Source organism: Plectropomus leopardus, chromosome 2 (assembly GCF_026936395.1).
Source record: "Plectropomus leopardus strain MGB_pleo_1.0 chromosome 2, ASM2693639v1, whole genome shotgun sequence".
Lineage (NCBI taxonomy): Eukaryota > Metazoa > Chordata > Actinopteri > Perciformes > Serranidae > Plectropomus > Plectropomus leopardus.
In genome coordinates this window covers 32118521-32142432 of record NC_142177.1, presented here as the reverse complement: position 1 = coordinate 32142432, position 23912 = coordinate 32118521, and the positions used below count along the sequence as shown (strand labels likewise).

The window sequence follows — 23912 nt, the reverse complement described above, 5'->3', positions numbered from 1 at the left end:
TTCCAACTTTCACTGCATTACATTTATCAACCAACATCAGTCCTGATAATAACTACCAAATATGCATTCATTTTAAAGATTTTAAAAAATGCAGGTCAATAGCCCAATCTGGTAAAAAATAGTAAAATTTACAAAAATTCAGAGTGAAAGACTGATATTATGGGATGCATGCTTTATACTGAAATGACAGTAGGATTAAAAAAGTAGTTTTAATGGTACAAAAAAATGTACCAATAGTGCTATGAGGGAGTTTTCCATTTCTACAGCGTATTATAGACATAATTTACGAACTGAGGCTGAAATCTAAAGGAGAAAAACAAAATAAATACCTTTGCCAAGATGTATGCAATATGCATTGACACAGCCATAATGATCCCAAAAAAGTACCAATAGTTGCATGAGGGTTATTCAACTTTTACATAATTGAAGTTATGAATGCAGTAGTTTTGCATCTCTGGAAGTGTTTTTACACTGTGTTATTATACTTAAGTAGTAGATCTGAGCTCCTCTCCCACCCCTGCTGTTACATAACATGCTGTCCCGCCCCCCACCCTGCAGTTGCTGTGAGTATTATGGGGGTCCAATGAATGACTAGGTCAAAGGGTCTAACAGAATAGACAACGTGATACCTTTGCAAATCCGGACGAGGAGCCACACTTTGCTGGATCCGTTTCCCTGCAGACACACAGCTCCTGAAGCCCGTCCAGTCCTCCTCTCCTGCAGCAATGGCAAAACGCAAGTCAAAGAAGCCCCAAGAAGAGGACACGTCCATTTTATTGGAGTCAACAGTATCACAGTCCAAAAAGAGGATAAACTCCCACCCAAACGTTACTCTAGCCTTGTTATTCATCATAATCTTCGCAGTGGGGGCGTCTTTAATGGGGTGGTTTTGTGTGCAACAGCAGTACAGCCTCGACGAACTGTCAGAGTCTTTTACAACAATGCAGAAGAGAATCACAAACCTCCAGCAGGTGATGGTGACGAGGGACGCACAGGTGAGTTAGCTAACTTTCTCAACCGTGTTTCTCTGCTTGGCGAGTCACTTTATGTGTGATACAAACATTTCTGATTCATTTTGTTTTATCTTGTACCAGCGTGAAATCGAAAACCTGTTTACTTTGATGCAATTTTGGCGTTTTAGAGTGGACAGCAATCCGCCAACTTCAATCTGGCAACAGCTGCTGAACTAGCTTAAGCGCGCCTAAAGTACCGGAAGTTGGTGATATGCCTTCAAAATAAAATGATTGAATTTCTCGTTCATGAACTATGGACGTATATCTGATCAATTGAATACACAAATGAGAATGTACATAGTAAGTACTCTTTCAGTTATTTGGGGTTGGAGTCCTACTTGGAGTGCTATTCGTAATATGACAGAAAGTGGTGGTCAGTAACATTATTTTGAAAAGCTACAGCTTTAAGGCATTTTAGCATGGCGGGCTTGACACTGACAGCAGCACCTGTTGTTATTTTTAGCAAGACTCTGCTCAGATCAGCCGCGTGGTCACGTTTCAGTGACATCCACAGTCCCTACTGCTCCTTATTCTTCATCATTATCAGCAGTAACTACCAGTTTCTCTATAATGGGACAACATTTTGCATCAAATTAGCGATATCATGATATCAACAAAAAAAAAAAATATATATATATATATATATATATATATATATATATATATATATATATATATTATATATATATATAAAATCGACAAGAATCAACTGAAAACCAGTTGATATATCTGTTTTGCCAATCTAGGAAATGAAACATCAGACACATAAAGGCACCCCATCAAACTGATGTAAAACACTGCAAAATGCATTTTTAAAAATCCAGTATGCTGCAGTGATTTGGCTTAATACAATAGTTCACAAAGAGCAGGATCCCCAGTGGACCTGGAGGGAGTTTCAAAGGGTCTCTGGACAAAAAAATGTTTCCACCAAAATGTGCGCATAGATGCAGTTTTTTTTTTTAAATGCTGCAAAAGAGGAAACACTGGCCTTATACTCCCAGAGATATGAAAAGTATTGTTACCACAGTATAAATAGTATGAATAGGTTATTAAAAATCACTGACAAATTAATGGAGGCCAATATAGCCAATAGATTTTCAGATCGCACAACCCTACCGGATACAGAAGAATTAACTACATCTGACAAACATCAATAACAAGAACAGATTTCAGATGTTTGAGCTGAAGTCAAATCACACAGATATACTTTTCTCTCGCTCTTTAGATTGACACAGGTTTGGGTGTGGAGGAGAGGCTCATTGCCCTGGAGGAGGCCCAGAAACAGGCTCAGGAAAAAGCAGAGGTCGCCCTGGCCACGTCAGAGAAGTTAAAAAACTATGGCCACTACTCGCAGCTGCAGGCCCTCCATGATGAGATGGACACCAGGTTGAATGAGATAAGGCAGGTCGTCCCGTCCGTCAAAACTCTCCAGGCTTTGTTCAAGAGCCAAAGTGAAGACTTCGCAGCCCTGAAGGAGAGCGTAGTGGCTGCTCTGAGCTCCAGCTCAGCCCTGGTCGAAAACGTGGCTCGGCTGACCACTGCCGTGACCAGTGGACACTCCAAAATTGATGAGCAGGTTGCATCACTGGAGGCTCTTAAAGCACAGTTAGCAGGACAAACCTTGGAGCTGAATGATCTGAAAGAGTCAATGAATCTTCATGATGTTGCACTTCTTACAACCGACCAGGAGATGGCTGCAATAAGGTGAGCTCACTTTCACTTCACAGTTTATCTGCATGGTCAAACAATGTTTTGCTGACTTCCAGAGACATTTTAATATCTGTCTGTGTGTTTGTGTTTCAGGGAGCTTTATGAAGCTAAGCAGGCCATGCATGCACAGGCGCTAGAGGATATGCTCAGCTCAGTGCAGACGACTCTGGATGAGCAGTTTTCCACCTCACAGACCCTCCGCAGCAGCGTCATGGCTCAGCTGCAGACTTTTCACACCCAGGTGAAACCCTGCTACTTATACTTTGACTTTTCTGTCTAATACCTGATCAATTTGAGGTTTTTATGTCTTCGCACCACCAATAGCCATGGCTGTAGCATTATGTTTTCAGGTTGTCTGTTTTTCCATTCTTGTAAACACGAGCATGCTTTGAGGGAATTACTTCAAATTTGGCACAAACGTCCACTTGGACTGAAGTATGAAGTGATTAGATTTTGGTGGTCCAAGGGTCAAGGTCACTGTGACCTCATCTTTCTTATTCTTTAGATCAATATATCTCAAGAAGTAATTAAGTAAGTAAAGCTTTATCTATATAGCACTTTTTAAAACATGCATTTACAAAGTGCTTCACAAACACATGAACACACACTTAAAATAAATGAGTGAATTAATGAATTCATCAGGTTTCAACAAATTACAATCTGGAACTCAGTACAATGAGAGACAAACAAAACCAAAACGAACAATAAAAAACATCAAACATAGAGTTGCCTACAAAGCTGGGTTTTTAGCAGATGTTTAAAATGGTCCAAAGACTCAGCAAATCTGATGGACTGGGGAAGATTGTTCCAGAGGGTCGGGGCTAAAACAGCAAATACACGATCACCTTTTGTTTTGGAGTCGGAGCCGGGGTTGGATAAGAGACCAAGATTTGAGGATCAGAGTGGTCGAGAAGTAGAGTAAGGAACAAGGAGATCAGAAATCTAAAGAAAATCAAACTTGGCACAAACAGCCTTTGTATGCCGCCACGCACTTGACTGGTGCACGGGAGCATACGAGGGCGACACGGTAATTCTAGTTTTTCATGTTGCAACTGTTGAATTCTAAGAAGATGAATAATAAATCTGTTTATCCGTCTGTATCTGTCCTAGTTGGCGAATTCTCTTCTTCGGACAGTGAAACAGTCAAATGAGGAGGGTTCAGCAGCAGAAGAGTTAATTTCTGCTACAGCACAGGATGCTGCTGAGGTGCAGCAGGAGCTAGACGACACTGACGAAGAAGATGAGCAACAGGATGCAGAAGATGAAGCAGGAGAGGAGGAGGAGAACAACGAGGCGGAAGAGGACGAGGAAGAGGACGAGGACGAGGAAGAGGAGGAGGAAGAGGAGGAGGACGAGGAGGAGGAAGAGGAGGAGGAGGAGGAGGAGGAGGAGGAAAAACAGCCACTGGAACATGAAGTAGAAAGGGTCATTACAGAAGAGCAGGATGAAGAAGAAACTACAGAAGAGGAAGAAGAAGAAGAGCAAGAAGACGAGGAAATGACAGACCCGAGTGAGGAGCAGGAGGCTGCTGCAGAGGAGGAGGATACAGAGGAGAGTGTAGAAGAGGAGAGGGACGAGGAGGACTCTGAAGAAGTTGTGGAAAGGGAGGAGACTGTGGAGGCAGAGTCAGCTGAATTGGACAGTGAGGTCATCATGGACGAAAGTGAGGACGACGGGTAGTTTTACTTGAAATGCTCCAGAAGGTTGAACACTTGTAAATCATTAGTTCACAAGACTGTGATTTTTAAGTCTTATTGAGATGAATGGGAACCATTTTTACACGCTAAATTATTTGTTATATTTGTTTTATTCTACTTGGGTGTGGTTGCCTGATTCACAGATTATGTCAGGTGAGCCGTCCATCACTGAAAAATATAAAGAATTTTATAGAAATTTGATAAATACCTAATTTCAGTGACTTTTTTTTAGGGTTTTACTTCTCCTCGACATACATGTTCTCATTAGAACATTACTTAAATGTTATAAATTTAAGTCTTGTTCTTAGTCAAATGAAACATAAACTTGGGAAGAACTGGAAGAAAAAAAGGAAATTCACACAAAAAAATGGATCCTTGGTCAGACTTCAAAATATCTGTACAATATCTGTTAAAGCAGCAGGTTAATGAGAGTTAAGTGTTTTTGGAAATGACATGATTTATACCAAATAATTCCAACAAATTTACCATCACTCTGTTGTAGAATTGAGTAACAAAAAAAACATTTTCAAAAACTTTTTAAAATGAAATCCACTGCATTTTTCTCATTTACATACAATGAGATTGAAGTATGAGTGTATAAATGCCAATTGTTTTTTATAATGTGAATGAGAACATAAATGTGAGTGTTCTTCTAGCTTGTAATTTAACACAAGTACACATGTGCTGCCTCCCTCCGTGAAGTTATTTATGGTACAAGTGCACATGCTGCACATGGGGGTTCATACGATTTCACTGGTACATGCTGTTCTCTTGTCACGAAGCTCTTTGTGAAAAGGTTAAAGTGTTATTTTCTGCCAGCAGGTGGTGCCTGATAACTAACACAATGATGAAGAATAATCAACAAATGTGAGAGGCACAAAAAACTTTCATGTCCTAAAGGAGTAAATCTGTGAGTGGCTCTTGATTTTTATCTTGGTTATAAGACAAATAAAAGGGGAATTCTATATGTGGCTCCATGCATTAGCCTGCTGGTGTTGTGTAGACTGCAGTTACCTCTCTGTGACATCCTGTCTGATCTCTCACTGACTGAGAGGCAACAGTGACCACATGTTAACCCTTTGAAAGCTGGATATTAATTTTCTTGTGTTGGGTTCAGATGCCTTTTATAATGTGTGAACAAATTGGTTTGATTTCTTTTAAAAACATGAGGAAAAAGGCATATAGAAATATGACAAGAAATGTCCTGCAAACTGCTGGAAATAATTAGATTTAGAAAATACTGTTTTGAAAAAAAAGCTAGGGGAAAATCACAATCCAACTGTATTCACAATTATGTATTTAAAATTATGTTACAGAAATATTATTGTTTCTTAAGCATCTTTCACTGGTCATTTATTTACTGGTCATTTATTTGGCTTTTTTCTATATTAACTTTAATTTTTGTCTAAATTTTTAGAAAGTTTTTTTTGCCTTTTTTTTAACCTCATCTTATTTTTTTTCAGTTTTCAGGCAATTTTCTTTTCTTTTTTTATTATTATTTTAAAATACTAACTTTGTACTTTTTTTTCTTCTTAAGGTGCTTATTGCCTTCCTTGTTTTTGAAAGAAATCAAGCCAAGTTGCTCAGGTTTCAAAGGGTGAAGGTTGCATTTTGTGAATAAACACTCAAGTATGGCAGCTCTGCCCGGAGACCAGCTGACTTGTTGGTGGTGATTTCTTTTTTCAAATAAATTCTTGCGGTGATTAATTACATTAGTTTCTCTGCGCAATAGAAGGGGAGCATGAAGGCCGAATGAAAACGAGCTGACACGCATGTTTAATGCTGAAAAGTTTTCAGGCGTCATGAGGCAAAAGCTCTTGGGATGTTTAACTGTTAAATGTTAAATATATGATATGCAGGGTTTTCAAAAAAAAAAGAAAAAAGACAACGTATAGACTTATATAGAAGTAATCCCTCTCAACAATTATCTGTCCTCTGCCTTTAGTTTCTTATTTCCTTCTTATTTTGCCACCTTTTGGAGGACCGACACTCAGATGAGGTCTGACCAGGTGTCAGACTGTCAGCAGCAGGCATCCAAGAGGAAGATATGAAAATTGTGGATTAAAGCGAGACAAAACGCCAAAATGCCAAGTGGACAAAGCTTGCTGTCTTTCACTTATACTTATAACTGACAATTCCTGCATAGTATACATTTAATCTCAAAACTATCTTTAAAATGATAACATGCTTAAATTTTACTTGAACATACAGGAGCTACATGTTTAGCTGAAAATATGGGTTAGAAAATAAACAGCATCATGTTTGTCCATGTTTGTTTTTTAAAATAAAACTTCTACCAAATAATAAAGTGTGTGGAAAACCACACGCAGTCATCAGTGTAAGAACGTCAGTTTGTGAGACTGTTTGTTTAATTCTGTGGTTGGATTACAGCAGGTGCAGGCGAGGCGTACTCTGACAGCAAACTCTGACTCAGGCTGGAATTATTTAGACGCAAACTGAGACATTAAATTATGGATGTGGTGTGAATCACCACCTGAGACCACCAACACTTGTTAACTTTCCATCATTCCAATTGTTTCTTGTTTTTTATTCCTTGCTGGATATTTTGTTAAAAACATTTTAGTGTTATTTGCCATGAAATATGTATGTCACATTCCATTTAGCATTTACATAAGCCTTAACTACACGAGTAACACACGCGACGCCCCTTCAGATTCCCTTTTTTGGAGAATAAATTGCAAACAACTGACTTGCGCTCTCATAATGAATGCAACTGTGTGACGGCACATACTCACAATGGTATGTAAGCTCGTCTTAACTGTCAACACATGCAGCCTACAGCTTGATTAAATTAACACAACAGATCTTAGACGAAGCACAGGATACTGGTGCATCTAACTAACCTGTTGTTCTTCTATCTGACTCTAACACAAGACCGCGTGCGCTTGTACATCTACTGCACGTATTTAACATTTTACTTCATTTGTGTTGATTGGAGAGTTACCATTTTTTAACTTTGTTTGTTCCGCTGTGGGAATGTAATCATGAATATTCACTCAATTACAGTGCTTCAGTAGATTTACACTTCATTTCGTTACAGAGGGAAATGTCATTTTTACTTTAATACATTTATTTGACAATATTAGTTACCAGTTACTTTGCAGATTCAGGGTATTAAAACAAAATATAACCAACTAAAACATTATGATGTATTATATATATTAAAATTTAAATGCAGCACTTTTGTTTTTTTCTCACATTTTACAGGTTTATGTTTAAGGTCTAAGACTTTTTTTCATGCAACTAATAGAAATATTTCTCGCAAATTTAATCAGAATCTTGATATGCAACACTTGTTAAGTGGATGGATTTTCTTAAAAATCTTAAAAAAAAAAGAAGAATGCTCTCTAACACTGATTCCAACAATTTTGTGACCAAACGTTTTTTTTCAGTAGACTGTAAAATACAGTCCTATTTGTAGTTTAAATAAGCCCCACCTTAGCTGCAACACTGAGGTGATGCTTACAAATGAATGCATCACAATTTTTAATCCAAAAATATTATATACAACTCTGACACTGGCGAGTCTGCATAATGAGAGTTTTTACTGTTGTTCCTTCAAGTATATCTGGTGTATATAAGTTTGTACTTTTCCTAATATTTTGAATGCAGGACTAGTTATTGTAAGTGAGAATTAAGTATTTTTACACTCTGGTAGTTATAGCTATTATTACTTAAGTAAAATATCTGAGATCTTCCTTTACCACTAGCAGGGTTCCCACAGATCCTTAAAAAGCCTTTAAAGGCATCAAATCCATTAATCTAAACATAAGACCTTAGCTGGCATTAAAATGTTTTAAATAAAGAAAATAAATAAATAAAAGTCCTAAAATGCTTGCAAATTAAAGTTGGGTTCATAATTAATCTCTTTTTCTGACTTTACATTGCAAAAGCTCAAAATAATTAACAATTTACCAAATTCCTCTGACATTAACATCACTAAAGAGTCGTGTTTTATGAAACAATAGGTATTTGAAAAATAAAATAAAATTCAGTAACCTTTAGTAACTGATGTCAATACATGTTTTTTTTCCTTTAATATTGGCTAATGTAAAATTGCTCTTAAATTTAACTACAAATGGCACTGAAAAGGTCTTAAAAAGACTCATATTGCACTCGCCTTAAGCTGAAGAAACCCTGCACTAGTTGTTTCCTCTTTGTACAAAAAAATTCCCAAAATAGTATAATACATCACACTTATTTTTAATGCAAAGGGAAGTACACTTAAAACAACCAGCACACTTCCCTGTGCATTACATACAGTACCAAAATAAAATGAACATTAAACACACACATCATGTAAACAATTTTTCACATTTACAGCTACAGAAACTGAACACTAACACCGATGATGCTTTGCTGTTTCCTTTTTTGGCTGAAAGACGCAAAGTCTCCCTGTGAACAATGCTGCTGTCAGATCCTTGTGTCCGCACATACACTCTACAGCCCGCCTCCTCCCCGACCCCACCACTTCCTCCACAGCTCTCACATTTGTGCAGCTCTTTCACGCTCATCACATAATTCAAGGTCTCACCATCACATGAAGATCACACTTGTTCACTTTAACTTAAAAAAACAGCCACAGAATTTTAAACCAGTGGACTATAAATAGATATCTGCGCTGTACAAACTCCCTGCTGCTTTAAAACAGAAGAAAAAACTTTTGGGGGAACTTTGGACCACATTACAGCTGCATGCGGAGGCAAGCAGCTCGGCAGCGATGTCATCTCTACTTTCTCACAACAAAGATCAGCCCCGCATCAGAAAGACGCTCTCTGACTCCTTGCCAGCTTCATCCGCTGCCACCACCAAGAGCCTGAGGGTAAGACGCCTCATTGTCTTTAATTTTGTCTGTTTAGCGAGAGGAAATGCCACAGCTGACATAATGCACTAACACTGACATCAAAGGTCAGTCCTTGTCAAACAAACGTCTCTAACAAGCCACTGAGGTATTCCTGTGTGTTTCTGTACTTTGCCACAGAATCTCAGTTTACAACACAATCAATGGAAAATTCTGTGTAGCTGTAAATGACCTCTTACTGCTTCATTTGAAGGGAGTCCTTTTTTGGAAAACGCTGTTTACACATGACAGCTGTTGGAATGCGACTAAAGATTTTTTTTTTAATTTTTTTTCCCACTTTATGTTGTCTGTGGGACTATGTCACTAATGCAATATTTTCCTTTAAATCATTCTGCAATCAAGTAAAACATGCCTATTAAAAGCATAATTTCTCAAGAGATGGTACTCCGTGTCTCCTCAAGTGTTCCTGTAAAACTATGATGTCATTCTGGTCCAAACTGACCACTAAATGAGACAGAGTTTGGAAATCAGGCCCCCGAGGCTCTAAAATGACCTGCCTCAGATTCTTTGTTTGAGTCGCTCCTAAAAAGATTACTTTTATTGGAAAGCATATCCTGATTTTATCTGATCTCTCTTTTTTATTGCTAGAAGTTGATTTTTAATGGTTTTTAAAGGTAGAGTGTGTAAGATTTAGAGGGATTTTAGTGGCATCAAGCGGTGAGGACTGCATATTATAACCAGCTAAAAATTTTGCCGATATTTCCTTCATTTTTCTTTGTTCAGGAGGTTTTATCAGGAGTCAACTTATTTGTAGAAGTCTTTTCCACTCTAAAACAAATGGTCCTGGTAATTAAAACCAGTAAAAAGACTGAATTGTGTAGTTTTACGCTGGAAAAAAACCCAAAAAACAATTATTTTTCCAAAGCTTTCATCACAGAGCTTCTAACGGTGGCCAACACAAAAACAAGAACATCCAAACTGCCGTGTCTAGAGTCAATAGTTGTTTCCTCCTTTTCTCAGCTATTGCATCAACTTTTTAAGTTATGATACATTTAACCAGTAAAAAGTTTTTAGATTGAAAATGTCTTGGCCAAGACAGAAACAGAAACACAAGTTATAGACAAACAACTGACGACGCCCCCTATGTAGATTTGAACAGCTCATTCTAGGGGACAGAAAACACAACAACTCTTATTTTCAGGAGAATACACATTAAAGAAAACATGCATAATACATGATATTCCATTTTTGCCAATATATCCTGCTAAATCCTACACACTGCCTTTAGGTCATTTTTTGGGAAGCTGTTATTCCTCATAGTATAACAGGGACATGGTGGTTACATGGTACACATCTTGGACCCTTACACTACCCCAAATAATCATTTTTTAATCTCTAATAAAATGCCTCTAATGGTAGGGGTCGACAGATTATCAGCCTGGATGATTATTGGGGCTGATATTTGGCATTTTGCCGATTATCTGTATCTGCATTTTATTGTAATGATAGCCAATAAAATTAATTAATTAAAAAGTGCAAAAAAGTGTCAGCATGGGGGAACCTTTTACTTTGCAAAACCTAAGGGAATTTCTTTTATTTATTAATTTTTTTAATCAAAAATTTAACTTACTTTACATTTTTTAAACAGTTGCTGGGAACTTGCTGAATATGATAATGAAAGATTCACTTTTGATTAACATTTGCTAAATGCATTTAAACAGAGTTTTGTGTTGGAGTTTCATATATTCTAAATAGTGACAGAAAAATTGTCATTTTTATTGTAAATGCATATTGGTTCCAAATATCGGTCTCATTAACCACTAATAATCAGTATCAGCCCTAAGAACCAATATCGGTCGATCCCTATCTAATGGTTCATAATAACTCAAATTAACTGTGAAATAAACTTGCACGTTGATTTGCATGGAGGAGCAAAACCTGTAAGTGAAACTAAGGAAAAGTTGTAACAAGCAGTTAATCTTATCCTTTTATGTAAACTAAGAATCCACTTGGGAAAGATTAATGGAGAGACGGAGAGAGGGGGACACAGGAAGAGAGAGAGTGAGAGCGGGGGGTGAAAGACAAGATGACAGGGAACAGAGAGAAGGAGGGATAGAGGGCCTCGTACCGGCCTGTGGGAACTCAGACGCAGTATTTATGGATGTTTATCTCTCTGCTAGTCCTACGGGAAGCTCACATTTTCCATTTGGGAATAGCTGGTCAGCAGGCAGCAAGTTCCTCACAGGGTCTCTAAAAATCTGGAGGACAGCTCAGTGACAGAGTCGCTCACAAACGTGGGACACAAAAGCCAATCTTTCCATCAGCATCTGTTTATGTGGCTTAATCTAAACCAGAGCTTTTTCCAAGTCTGCGTACTGTATATCATTAATGAGCATTTACAGAGCAAATCCAAGTGTCCAGAGAGAGCGTTTAAGGAGCTGACATCAGAGTCTGGGGAAGATCCAGAGATCTTGTAAATGTCTGAGCAGAGGCGTATCGCTGTGTTTACACACACTGTCTGTAACTTAAAGCCCCGTTTCTGCTTTATAGGAATCCACTTGTACTCTCCATGATGTAGTCAGAAGCGTCAGTCTGCTTTTTGCTTTAGTTTATGTGACTGTCACAAAAAGTCTGCCTGTCATACACTATGAACACACTGCCCATAGATATCAGAGAAGCCAGCTCGCTAAATATTTTCAAAAGAAAGCTAAAAACGTATCCGTCACTTATCCCTTTAAAACCTGGATGGACGTCAGTTTTCTTGCGCTGCGACATCTATCAAAAGCTATTTAACCCTTTGGTTTTGATTCTTTCAAAGACACAGGGAAAAGGCAATGAACAACATGGTAAAAAGTCCAAAAAACTGCAAGAAATTAGTAAAAGATTAAGGCAAAAATGACATGAAAATTAGTTTTTTAAAAAAAGGGAGGTATTAGAAAATTAGCAAAAACTAGCATTAAATGGCCAGAATTTATTTTAATAAAAAATTATAGTTATTTTAATCATATATATATATACACACATATATATATATATATACATATTATCTTACAAGACAAAAAATTCTACATTTATTTTTTAAGTTTTCTATTTTTGGGTAATTGTTTGCCTGTTTTTTATTTCTCAATTTATTGTTTTTTTTGTGCTTATTTTCAGATTATTTTATTTTATCTTTTTACTGATTTCTTGCCGTTTTCAGGCCATGTAAATTGCTCACTGACTTCTCCCCATGTTTGTGAACCAAATTAAGACACTTTGCTCAGTTTTTAAAGGGTTAAGTAGCTCCGACTTTCTGAAACTCTCTTTTTTCACTTCATACTGCTGCACTATCTTGATTTTATTATTTGTGGTTTAAGATTTTATGATTTATGGTATGATGAAAGAGCACTGACAGATGATGAGCGTTCAGCAGGTTCAGTACAGGATTTATGAAAAGTGTGATTTCTGTCCACTGTGTGCTGTTTTACTGTATATCTTGTGTCAAATGTATCTTAAAGCACTTTGAACTGTTGGTGTTGAAAAGTGCCACAGAAGTGAGAAAAGTTAGAGTCTGCAGTGGGAGCGGCTCTGTGAGGCTTCACTTTGGCACAGCTGATGTCATTTCTAACATCAACATGCTAATATGCTCACAATGACAATGCTGACATTCAGATGCTTATTAGGTACAAAGCACAAAGATAGGAAAGTCATTAATTTTGCAGGTATTTGAATATTAATCAAAGTACTGGACAAAAAGATGGCATTAGATAAACAGTCATGAGATCAGCAAAGTTATTCCAATTCATCCTGAGAGGGAACAGGAAGGTCTGTATCTAATTTCATGGAAAAACATCCAATAGGTTTTGAGATATTTCACTTAAAACCACAAATGTGATATTACTGGTGACAAGAGAGGAAAAGTCACTAAAGTTATTAGCATTCACCAACTGGAGACCATGAATATATGTACAATTAAGTGGTAATGCATCAAATAGTTGAAATTTTCAGTCTAGAGAAAACCAGTTGACCAACCGACAAACCAGCACTCCTACAGAGCCAATCCAAAATAAATACATAAATAATACAACCTAAACACCTATAGTCAATTAGAGGATAGCACTGAATATATTAACATCAGACTTCACATGCTATTGTAAGATTATGGACAGAAACACCAAATGACTGTAATGTAATCCAAGATAATAAGAATATATGATAAATAAACACATATAAGTTTATGTAAATATTGTCTTTATGCACAGATGGCAGAAATATTAAAGCTATTGTTATTAAAGCTCGAGGTCATACAATGCTGATTAAGCCAATCACTGCCATATATGTGTGCAATTCTGATGTTTTCTCCCAAAATAATGCATGTGGAAAGTTTGAAATAAAGACTTAAAAAAGTAAGTGGGGAGAGACTATAGCAACGGAGCAGCAGTTAAAAGTACGGTGGAAAAGTTTCTTGAGTGGACGCTCCACACGAAAAAGAAACTGTGCGCACACATGAAGGATAAACGTTTTTTAAAAAACCTGAATAAAATGCTCCTGTGCAGCAAGCACACCAATAGGCATATTTCATAAGTTATGTTTAAGCGTGTTTATGTAATTACTCTTATTGGCAAAGGAGGACACAAAAATTCCTCACTCCATCTTTAAAGGCAAGGGGTCACAGAATAGTGTTGAGTGTGAAATTTATGCATGTAATCATATACTTAACACATTTGGGATATTGCGGGCCAATTTGTCAGACAGCGCTCTCTGCCATCATCATCAAAAGCACTAAATAAGGGAACATATTTTGGAAGAAAAGTGTTCGATCTATGCCAAGAAGCAGTGTAGCTGTTCTGGCAGCTCGTGGTGGCTCAACACCTTTCTTATGTTCCTTTAATTTGTCACCTCTCAGAATCTGTATTTCACATTGGCATTCATATTACTCCAATAAAATGTTTGCCCCCATAGTCAATAATGCAGTGTTGTATAAGGCTGTCATTTTTCTTTTTTTTTTAACAAGTGGGAGCTTTAGTTCTGCTCGTCCGCTAGAAAATATCCCACAAAGGAAACTGTACAACCTCTCCAACTTCAGATGGCAATAATGAACACAATGTGAAAGCTGCTGCCAGAACTATTACCTTTTTTGGATGTGTTTAGTGAGTATCTCTGCTTGTCAGTTTATTTAAGGGATCACTTCCTCTCCCTTCTTTAACTCGGCTCGGTATTTCATACTGCCGTAAACCTTTTCTTGGAAAACTGGAAAAAAAAAGTCTTTCATGAGGAATTCCTGGTAATGTCACTTCAAAGAATCACTGAGCTTTTCCTGCATGGAGATCTGCTGATAATGAATGTACTTGCTGACATTGTACAAGTAATAAAACATGTCCTGTGTCCACAGTAACTGCATGTTTACCATATAATGCAGGGGAAACGGTCAACATAGTACAAAACACAACCATGTTTGTGGATTTGACTCCACGAAGTACTTCATAAATCTCGTATTACGACCAAACTGCCTGTCAAACAAAATGATGGAGTCATGCTGTTTGATGCCGTTATTTGTGCAGTAATGAGCATCCACTGAAATAAAGGACTGGTAATGATGGGGTTAAATGACTTGTTTATACCAATGTAAAGTTTAAATTGGGACCATGTACAACTGAAACCTCTAAATGTCCTCACAAAAAACACATTAGCTTGGTTGTTGCATTTTTCATTTTGGTCAGAGAGCCAGTTCTAAAACATTTCTCTTCTATTTCAGCACGAGAGACTGTCCAGGTAAGCAAATCTAATTCACACCATTAAAACACAAACAAGACATTAAATCATCGCCTGAGACAGAAAAAAAAAGACACAAATCAAACAGTGATATTAAACTCTGACAGTAACTGAGCTAAACCTCTGTGTGAAATACCTGTTTTGTGTTTTCAGACTGAACTCGTCTGGATCCTCCGACGTCTCCAACAGCACATCAAACCATGCTGAGTCTTACTTCCAACGGCGGGAAAACAGACTTTCTGCAAGGAAAAAGGCAGAAGAAGAGACAGCAAACAATGACTATAAAAAGGCAGGTGATGCAGTTTGCATGTGGATAGTATTTTGACTGTTGGTACTTTAATCAATTGTAGTTCGCTGCTTAACTAAAAAATGAACCAAATGTGATCACTTGACAATGATTTAAGCTGTTTAAACCGCCTGCATTTGAGTTTACCAAACTTTTCCAGCACAGGGCCACCTCCATCATGGTGCTTTACAGACTGGCCCAAGGACTCCAGGTTTAAACATCACAAGATGGCTGACCCTGTGTCAACTAGCCAATGAGAAATTGGACACAGAGTCATCCAGCCCCTAGAGGGTGCTGCACCACCAACACAGACATTTCAAAATAAAAGAACACAAAAAACGTTACACAAAGAGCAGAGCAGAAACAACACTTTATCAGTTGAAAAATAAATTGGGATTACTTTTAATAAATTGTTAAAGTAGTTTAATAAGCAAAGATTCTTGATAAATTCTTTTTTTAATGAATGTTTTGTTTTTATATCACTGTAAATTCAATATCTTTGAGTTTTCTGACTACTGGCCGACCAAAATGATCTGTTTAAAGGCATCATCTTGGATTCTTGGAAAATGTGATCTGCATTTTCCATTATTTTCCAAAACTAGTGATTCTCAGCCTTTTTCTAGCCAAGGAATTTAATTTGAGTCACATTAGGTCACAGACCCCAGATTTTGCCCCAGGGACCGCCTAATGAAAAGATTTTGGTTGTTAGATCAGGATCAGAATCAGAATCAGCTTTATTGGCCAAGTCTGCCAACACAAACAAGGGATTTGACTTCAATTAGCTTTGCTCTTAGTGTACAGGAAATTAAACATTAAATATTAAAATAAATAAGAAAATAAAAACAAATTAAAACAGAAAAGGAAACAGGAGATATCTGTGGAGGAAGTGAAACTTGTGATCACAATAGTCACTCCTACGACTCTTATACACTTGGACTCACTTCTTTAGTGGACTAGTTTGCAAAAATTTGGTCTTAAGTCACCAACAAATTAAAAGTTTAAACTTAAGATTGCGCTACAGAAAACTGAAGTAATCCTCCTTAAGAGAGGGGAGAGTACAGTATACCGGATATATATATATATATATATATATATATATATATATATATATATATCAAGTGAAACTTTCTACAGCAGTCCATCCAATAGTTGTTGATAAATTGTACAAATGTGAACCTTTGATGGGAATGATGGCTCTGTGTACTAACCTTTCAGCCAGTCCATGTTGGGATATTTTACTTGATAAGCACATAAATGTAGATTTCTTGGGGGATCCAGGAGACAAATCTTTGTTGGTACTTTAATCAACTGTAGTTCTGAGCTTAACTAACAAATTAAACCAAGTGTGATCACTTGATAATGAGTTAAGTTACTTTACATTTGAGTTTACCAAACTTTTCCAGCACAGGGACACCTCCATCATGGTGCTTTACAGACTGGCCCAAGGACTCCAGGTTTAAACATCACAAGATGGCTGACCCTGTGTCAACTAGCCAATGAGAAATTGGACACAGAGTCATTCAGCCCCTAGAGGGTGCTGCACCACCAACACAGACATTTCAAAATAAAAGAACACAAAAAATGTTACACAAAGAGCAGAGCAGAAACAACTAGTCACTTAATCAGTTGGTCCATAGAAAGTAAACTGGTATCACTTTTAATTAATTGTTTAAGTCATTCATCTAGCAAAGATTCTAGATAGATTCTATTGTTTTAAATGAATGTTTTGTTTTATATCATTGTAAATTGCACAATTGGCTCTCTGTACTAACCTTTCAGCCAATCCATGCTGAGATATTTTATTTCTGACCACCAATAAATTAACACAGTCTAGAGAAATACACTCAAACTATTAAAAAATCTCTTAATAACAAATACCCCCAATAATCTGTTTGTTTATATGCACATTTTAGCTTTACAGTGTAAAACTAAGGGGTGTGAGTGAGACTTACCCATATTTAAATAAGCTGTATGGGAGCAGGTGCGGCCAGCACAGTCAATAATTAAAATAATTATAAGTTTCATTTCATACTGTTAACACACAAACCATCGCTGTGGCTGTTGATGTCAGCGTTTGTTCGTCTGTGTGCTGTGAAAGCAATCAAACGCCATTTGGAAATTCCAACGAGTGCACATTTTAATTTGCAGATGTATGAAAAGGCTCTGGCCACCAATCAAAGGCTCAAGTCCAGGCTGGAGACCAGTAAACAGGAACTGGCTGTGATTCAGGACCAGCTGCAGAGAGCGCAGGTACAGTACACACAGTTAATTACATTAATCCAGATTCATGAGTTTGAAAGAACGAGAGGAACTGGTCACTGAAGAGGTGACTGAAAAAGTATTTAAAAGTTTCTGCAAGTCAGAATTTTCATTTCCGTGTGTCTTTTGTCAGGATACACAGAAATGTCTCCCATATATTCTCATGACGACATCAGGCAATACTGTAATGTGAGAGAAATGTGACATGAAAAATAGCAGTTATACAAGGAAACTGCAATGTAATTACTGTCAGGGTGCAGGTCTGAAAAACTCTGAAATGGTTAGCCGCTTCAGAGTTTCTGTGGGTATATTGGATATTTTCCATCAGGCATTTGAGCTCACTATTATGAAAATGTAGCACCCATAATTTTACAGTTTCGAAGCTTTGTACTATAATCTTTTTTGTAATAATCTTTCATTAATGCAGAGGGGAAAAGTGGGAGATTGTGGCTCCAATGAGCTTGAGACAGAAAAAAAGGTAAAAATTCAGCATTACTTATGTAATACTTACAAACGTCTTTAATTCATCTGCTTATCTTCATTTCTTTTTTTTATTTAATGTTTTAATATTTAATGTTTTTTTTCCTAGGAAAGTTGGAGTCTAAAAAACAGGATATCAGATATGGAAGAGCAGTTGAAGGTAATTCAGACTTTCTCTAAATGAATCTTTAAAGAAGTATTTCATCAATATGAAGAGGGTCTTCACATAAAACTGGGCCGGCTACACAGAAGAAAGACTCAATACTAATGAAACTGGTGCTACATGACCAGAGAAAAAAGAGAAAAAAAGGACTATGTCATTGGCTTTTGCTCTATAAGTAGAAACACTACAACTACCAGAATGCACTGCGCTGTACCAGACCAATAAATGCTCCTGCTGAAGTAATGTGACCTCAACCGTTTGACACAATGTTGCCCAGCTTTCTGGTATTACAGTTAAATATGCAACTCAGTAACAGAATTTTGGTTTATATTTGATCAGCATTGCTTAGTTTTACTGGTTGATTGAAGTTTTTGAAGGAAGCAGCATGCCGTCCACTTCCTGTTTACAAACTCTCACAATAACAGCTAAACAGGGCGTTTAAATATGTTTCTGAAAACATTTTAGGAGAGAACTAAGCAGTGCAGTAACATAATCATGTTATATTCAGTCAGCACTGCTTAGTTTTGCAGTTTGATTAGATTTTGGTCAGAGATTGAGAGAGAAGGAGGGGTGGGTCTGTCTCTTCATCAGCTCTATAGTGTTTTTGTTCAGTCCATTCTCTGTCTGAATTTGTCAAATACTGCTGCCTTTGCAGTGCTTTTGGCGTAAGATGTTGATGCCAAAAGCCACATTTAGCATCCATATGAAATCAGCTGAGAATGCCACTGGACAGCCAGAAAAACGACAACAGCACGGCACCTGCCGTGTCAGCCTGATATGTGGCCGCATGGAACCAGTCGTGTCCGCATCAAACACTGCTGAAAGGCATCAGGTTGAAACGCTGCTGGTTATGATGTAATATAAGTAGCATGAAGGCAGTGAGAGGCACAATGGATGGAACCAACAAACCCTGGACTGTCATGTGAGAGTCTGGCGTTCGTTTCCAGTCTGAATGTTATGTTTATTTTCTACACCCAACTGTGTGAATCTTTAGCCTAATCCTGACCATCTGTGCCAGCGTGTGCGTTTGTTGACGTTCCAGCATTGGCTGCTGTGTGCTTGTCTTGTCTAAACATAACCAAGTGCAGCGTGCTTGTGTTGACATCACGATGGCGGCATCCCAGAATGTCAAAGCAGACGCAGAAGGATACCTAGAGCGTCATATGTAGACATGCAAGTCCACTACAAAGTGGCAATACGTGAGACCTTGGAATGAAAAAGTATTGTGGTGGCGGCATTTCGTCGTGCAATACCAAAATGCTGAAGTGCATCTTGTATTTCCAGCAACAGCCAAAAAGCCATCAAAAGTTTAGATGACGTGAAAGAGGGATATTGGCTGAAGGATGTTTACCACTGTTAATCTAAACTTACTACCCACATTATTTTCATATAAAACTGCGAAGATTTGTGAAGAATAACAAAAAGCACACACAAAAACGTGGTGCTGGACAAGAGATAATACAAGAGAAGAAAAAAAAGCTTCAAATTGGTAAGGTATCCCTTTAACCTTTGTTATTTTCCTTAATATTTTCTTTCTTTCTTTTTTTTTTTTTATAAACATTAACATTGAACAACATGGCAGGATCTGTTACCAGGAGAAAGTTGAGCTCACTTGACACGAGGCAAACAATGAACAATCAAACCCAAACAGAGTAAAGTGTCTGTGGGACTCGGAGCCGCTGTGTTTTAGCTGACATCATTTGTCACCATTATGCTTGGCTGACTGTGGGATGTGTGTGAGCACTTTGACACTGCAGCGAGCGAGCCATCAGTATTCATCTATAGTCTAACGTTCACAAATGTCTGCTGTGTTGTGCTCAAGAGGATGCAAACAAAAAACACCCTTGTTTTGGTCTAAGCAAACATGAGATGCTGGTTTGAAAACAGATATTCACAACAGAGAAGCACTGTTGTTGTGTGTATATAAATGAGCGCGTCTGGTCCGATTGTGTCAGTGTGTCGCTGAATGCAAGTGTACAGGATTACGTGCCTTTGTTACTGTATTTGTTTCATGTTATAGTAATAAAGCCCAGACTTATCAGGTCAGAATACTCTTATGTGTGAGGCTAGTTTCATTTCTTGATTAGTTAGCAGCTGGAACAGAAGTGAAAAATGTAAAAAAAAAAAAAAAGCTCACTTTGGACCACAGCCTTTAGCTTCCTGCTGCAGAGACCCTGTAGAGACAATGACCCTCGGTGAGGTCACCATCGCCACCACGGACACAAAGACTATGAATGCAGACTGAGAGAGAGACACCCCTCTCTTTCTCTCTCTCTCAAACTCAGATCAAACTGTAAAACTAATCAGCACAGATCAAATATAAACCATGATTCAGTTACTGTGTAGCCTATTTCTACTCAAAATGTCATCAGAAATATATTTTAGTTAACTGTTTGTCTGTAGTACAAGGATTTGTAAATAGGAAGTGGGCACCATACTGTTTCCTGTATTGTAAAAACAGAAGCTGAATAAAACAAGATTACTAAAACTAAGAAATGCTGAAAAAAGATGAACTCAGATTATGTTACTGAGTCACCTATTTCTCATATCCTGTGGCCGAGCTCGAATTATGTCACCCACCAGTGGGATTATTCATTGGTCCGTGCGGCGCAGTGTATTCTGGTCGTTGTAGGACCACTTGGCCAAAACCAAATGCCACAGCCTCTTTTCTCTGTATTCTCTGCTCATGTAGCACTATTTCCAAAAGTACTGTCATCTCGGCAGCAAAGATAGTTTAGTTTTATGAAAAGACCGTATTTACAGTAGTGAAATACTAAAATTCAAAGACCAGAACATGAAAGTAACAAACTTCACACTTTGCTGGCTGGAAACAGAGGAAAATAACAAACAAATATATATTTCTGTCTTTTTAAAAAAAAAAATCTTACAGCTCAGTTTTCATGGATAGATTCACATTTTTTCCAAGTCTGTCTTTAAACAATGCCATGTTTTGACTGCGGTAGTTGTAAATTGGAATTATTTTTGTCCATACGAGCCACGGAGAGGTCCCCTCATAACACAAATGTGTGACACTTGTGGTCTAAAAATGTATCCTGAGGTTCCACTAAAGCCAATCTGGAGCTTCAGTCTGAGTCAAACAAATAAAGTGATATTTTATACAGTAACTGTATTTTTAGTGCAAAATGTCCTCTTTTTTATTACAGTCTTTCAGATGCAGCTCAGAAATAATAATAATTAAAAAAGTACAATTAAAATTAAAATAAATTTCAATGAAATATGCCTTAAACACAGTAAATTCGGGGAAAAAAATTCTTCCTGGGACCAATGAAGCCCCCTGTTAGCTTCAGCTGAACAGTAGAGTAATTATTATTTTTTTATATATTGGCCATCATTTTTTTGGTGTCAATGTAATGTTGCTGGAATTGTCAGGAACTAAAACTAGGTTTGTGACATATGAAAATAAGCCAACAAATGAATTCACAAATCTAAAAACAAGAGATAATTAACAATATGAACAGCCGAACAGTTTTCACATGGCAAAAATTAACGTACAGCATGTGAGCTAGACCTGTGATGTTTGAATTTCTTATATTGACCCCTATGATAAGACATGTCCTACACAAGACAATGAGTCCTCCAGGTTGTGGGCAACGTGTCATTTTAAGTTTGTGCCCACTTTTGTTGTCTCGTGCTCTTTCTTTAGGTTAAAGCAGAGCTGAAGACGGAGAACCAGAGACTGAAGGACGAGAACGGAGCTTTAATCCGAGTCATCACTAAACTGTCCAAGTGAGACAGAAAGCAGGAAGGATGAGAAGAAGAGGGACGGATACCAGAAGTGAAATCTTTACTTGCGTTCTTCCACCATAAACCCTCAGACAGAATGTATGTACGTAGTTCTCTGGTAATGTTGGAAACTTGCGTCTGTTGAGTAACTAACATTTGCAGGGATAAAAACACAGCTGTGAAAGCTTCATGTCACTGTACTGTATCTAAAGTAGAAGCACATTTCCAGACAGAAAATGCATTAAATTAAAATAAATTTTGTATATTCATAATATTTCTCAATAAAATGCAAACACGACTACATGTTTTTTTTTTTCTTTAAACAATTGTCCAGGAGTAAAACATTTCTTAAAACTGCCTCATCATGTCAAGAATGTCCTGCATACTGCACATATATGGACAAAGTATTACAGGTATTTCCACGGAGGTATCACCATGGAAACTGCAGTGTTTTTTTTCCATTGCGTATGCAGTCCTTGTAAATCGTTTATTAGGGACAGCAGATGATGGATGAGCTACATTCTCAGAAACGTGGGAGCGATATCTCTGATTTAAGAGCTTCACTTTGCAGTATAATTTTTTTCCTCTTTACCTGCAATATAAAAACAATGAAACGCATAAACGGTGCTCAAAGAGTAAAAAAAAAAAACTGTCAACACTAAAGCAAAGTCAGGCCTGCATGTAGAAAATTAAGTGATGATAATTGACAAAATAATCTCACCTTGAGGTCCATTAAAAACACTGATCTGGAGTTTTCAGTCACATAAAGATGATACAATAAAGATGGTGAAAGTGAGATTGTTTTGCCAGTGACTGTTTCAAATTTGAAGATGAGCTCCCAATTTACAATCAACATGAACAAGAAGCTCTTTAAGGAGCTGTATGGGACATTTATAGCATGTCATTTACTCAGTCTGAGCCTCGATCGTCTGCACACGGCTCTCAGCTGGAGGTGGCAGATTGATTGGATAGCGTTTTAAAAAGTGTAGAAGAGAGTTGCATTATTAAATCATTTTGTCCCCATCCAAGTTAGCGGAGAACTAAACTGGCAGTTATCTGGCCGTTTGGCGAAAGTGTCTCCTGCACTGCATTATGGGCCCAAGTGATGCAAAAGCAGAATAGGAGATCCATTTAATTTCACACACAGACGTTGAACTCTTTTGGATTAATGCACTTCATAACTGATGTATAAAGAGAAGTGGATACAGTGAAGGAAGCAGGGCCCTGTTTATTCCTAGTTAAGTTGGTCAGTGACGCATGAAACCAAAAAAGGTTTGACTTCATGGCTAACTTCCGGTTTTGCCCTCTGCTAATTCGAATGGGGATAAAATTATCTAATTATAACCTCTGCATGTGCGCTGTGTCTCTCCCAAATTGTACAAATTTCGTAAAATTTGGAAAACATAAAAAACCAACAAACAATAAAACTTAAAAAAAAAAAAAACAATTGTGTGGCTCTTCTACTTTCCAAATGTTATCTAATCAAATGGATAAAATCTGAAAAGTTAGAGTTACTTCACATGACTATAAAAAATGTCTATACTGATTTACAGACTTCTTTTTGCAAATGTAAGTCTATGGTAAAGTCACAGCTTCATGAAGACGCTGTCGCAGCTATCTGCAGACAGACGGATGCACGCAGGGACTCACACGCCCACATGCACATGTATCCAAACCGTCAACCACAACAACAAACAGAAAAGCTCAGATTACAGCACACTCAGAGGGAGCGTGACTTCAGTCTCTGTTCAGGATGCCATTACACTGTATCTTTATTATTGCTATATTATCATTCTGGATGTCACAAACACAATCTTTAAGTTGCACAAACAAGAAAATGTGAGTATCTACAGTCTCATGACAAACTCCAGCTGCTAAAATGACCTAACGCTGCAGAACAGCTACATAATGGACAATGAAGTGAGATTCTAACTGCAGTTTTAAATATAAAAAAGGAACTTTGAAGCTACCGTTAAAAACATCCCAA

General features: G+C 37.5%; 2 protein-coding genes and 1 long non-coding RNA gene across 3 annotated transcripts in view; 2 read left to right on the top strand and 1 right to left on the bottom strand.

Annotated features, from left to right (window-relative positions):
* Positions 1-1185, bottom strand: part of LOC148190249 (uncharacterized) — a 32338-nt gene extending 31153 nt beyond the window's left edge. The window contains exons 1-2 of the long non-coding RNA XR_015779675.1: positions 963-1185; positions 630-717 (exon numbers count right to left, since the gene is read on the bottom strand). This is a non-coding gene — a long non-coding RNA (uncharacterized LOC148190249). The remainder of the gene's footprint in view (positions 1-629; positions 718-962) is intronic.
* On the top strand, positions 699-5385 carry LOC121948644 (uncharacterized). Its single transcript, XM_088091279.1, has 4 exons — positions 699-995; positions 2239-2717; positions 2817-2964; positions 3834-5385. The coding sequence occupies exons 1-4, from the start codon at positions 726-728 to the stop codon at positions 4401-4403; spliced, it is 1467 nt and encodes a 488-aa protein (XP_087947405.1). The 5' UTR covers positions 699-725; the 3' UTR covers positions 4404-5385.
* A 3505-nt stretch (positions 5386-8890) lies between these two features.
* On the top strand, positions 8891-22223 carry LOC121949147 (protein phosphatase 1 regulatory subunit 12B-like). Its single transcript, XM_042494766.2, has 7 exons — positions 8891-9263; positions 14977-14993; positions 15147-15282; positions 17428-17529; positions 17966-18016; positions 18128-18178; positions 21846-22223. The coding sequence occupies exons 1-7, from the start codon at positions 9162-9164 to the stop codon at positions 21930-21932; spliced, it is 546 nt and encodes a 181-aa protein (XP_042350700.1). The 5' UTR covers positions 8891-9161; the 3' UTR covers positions 21933-22223.
* Positions 22224-23912: the final 1689 nt, after the last annotated feature.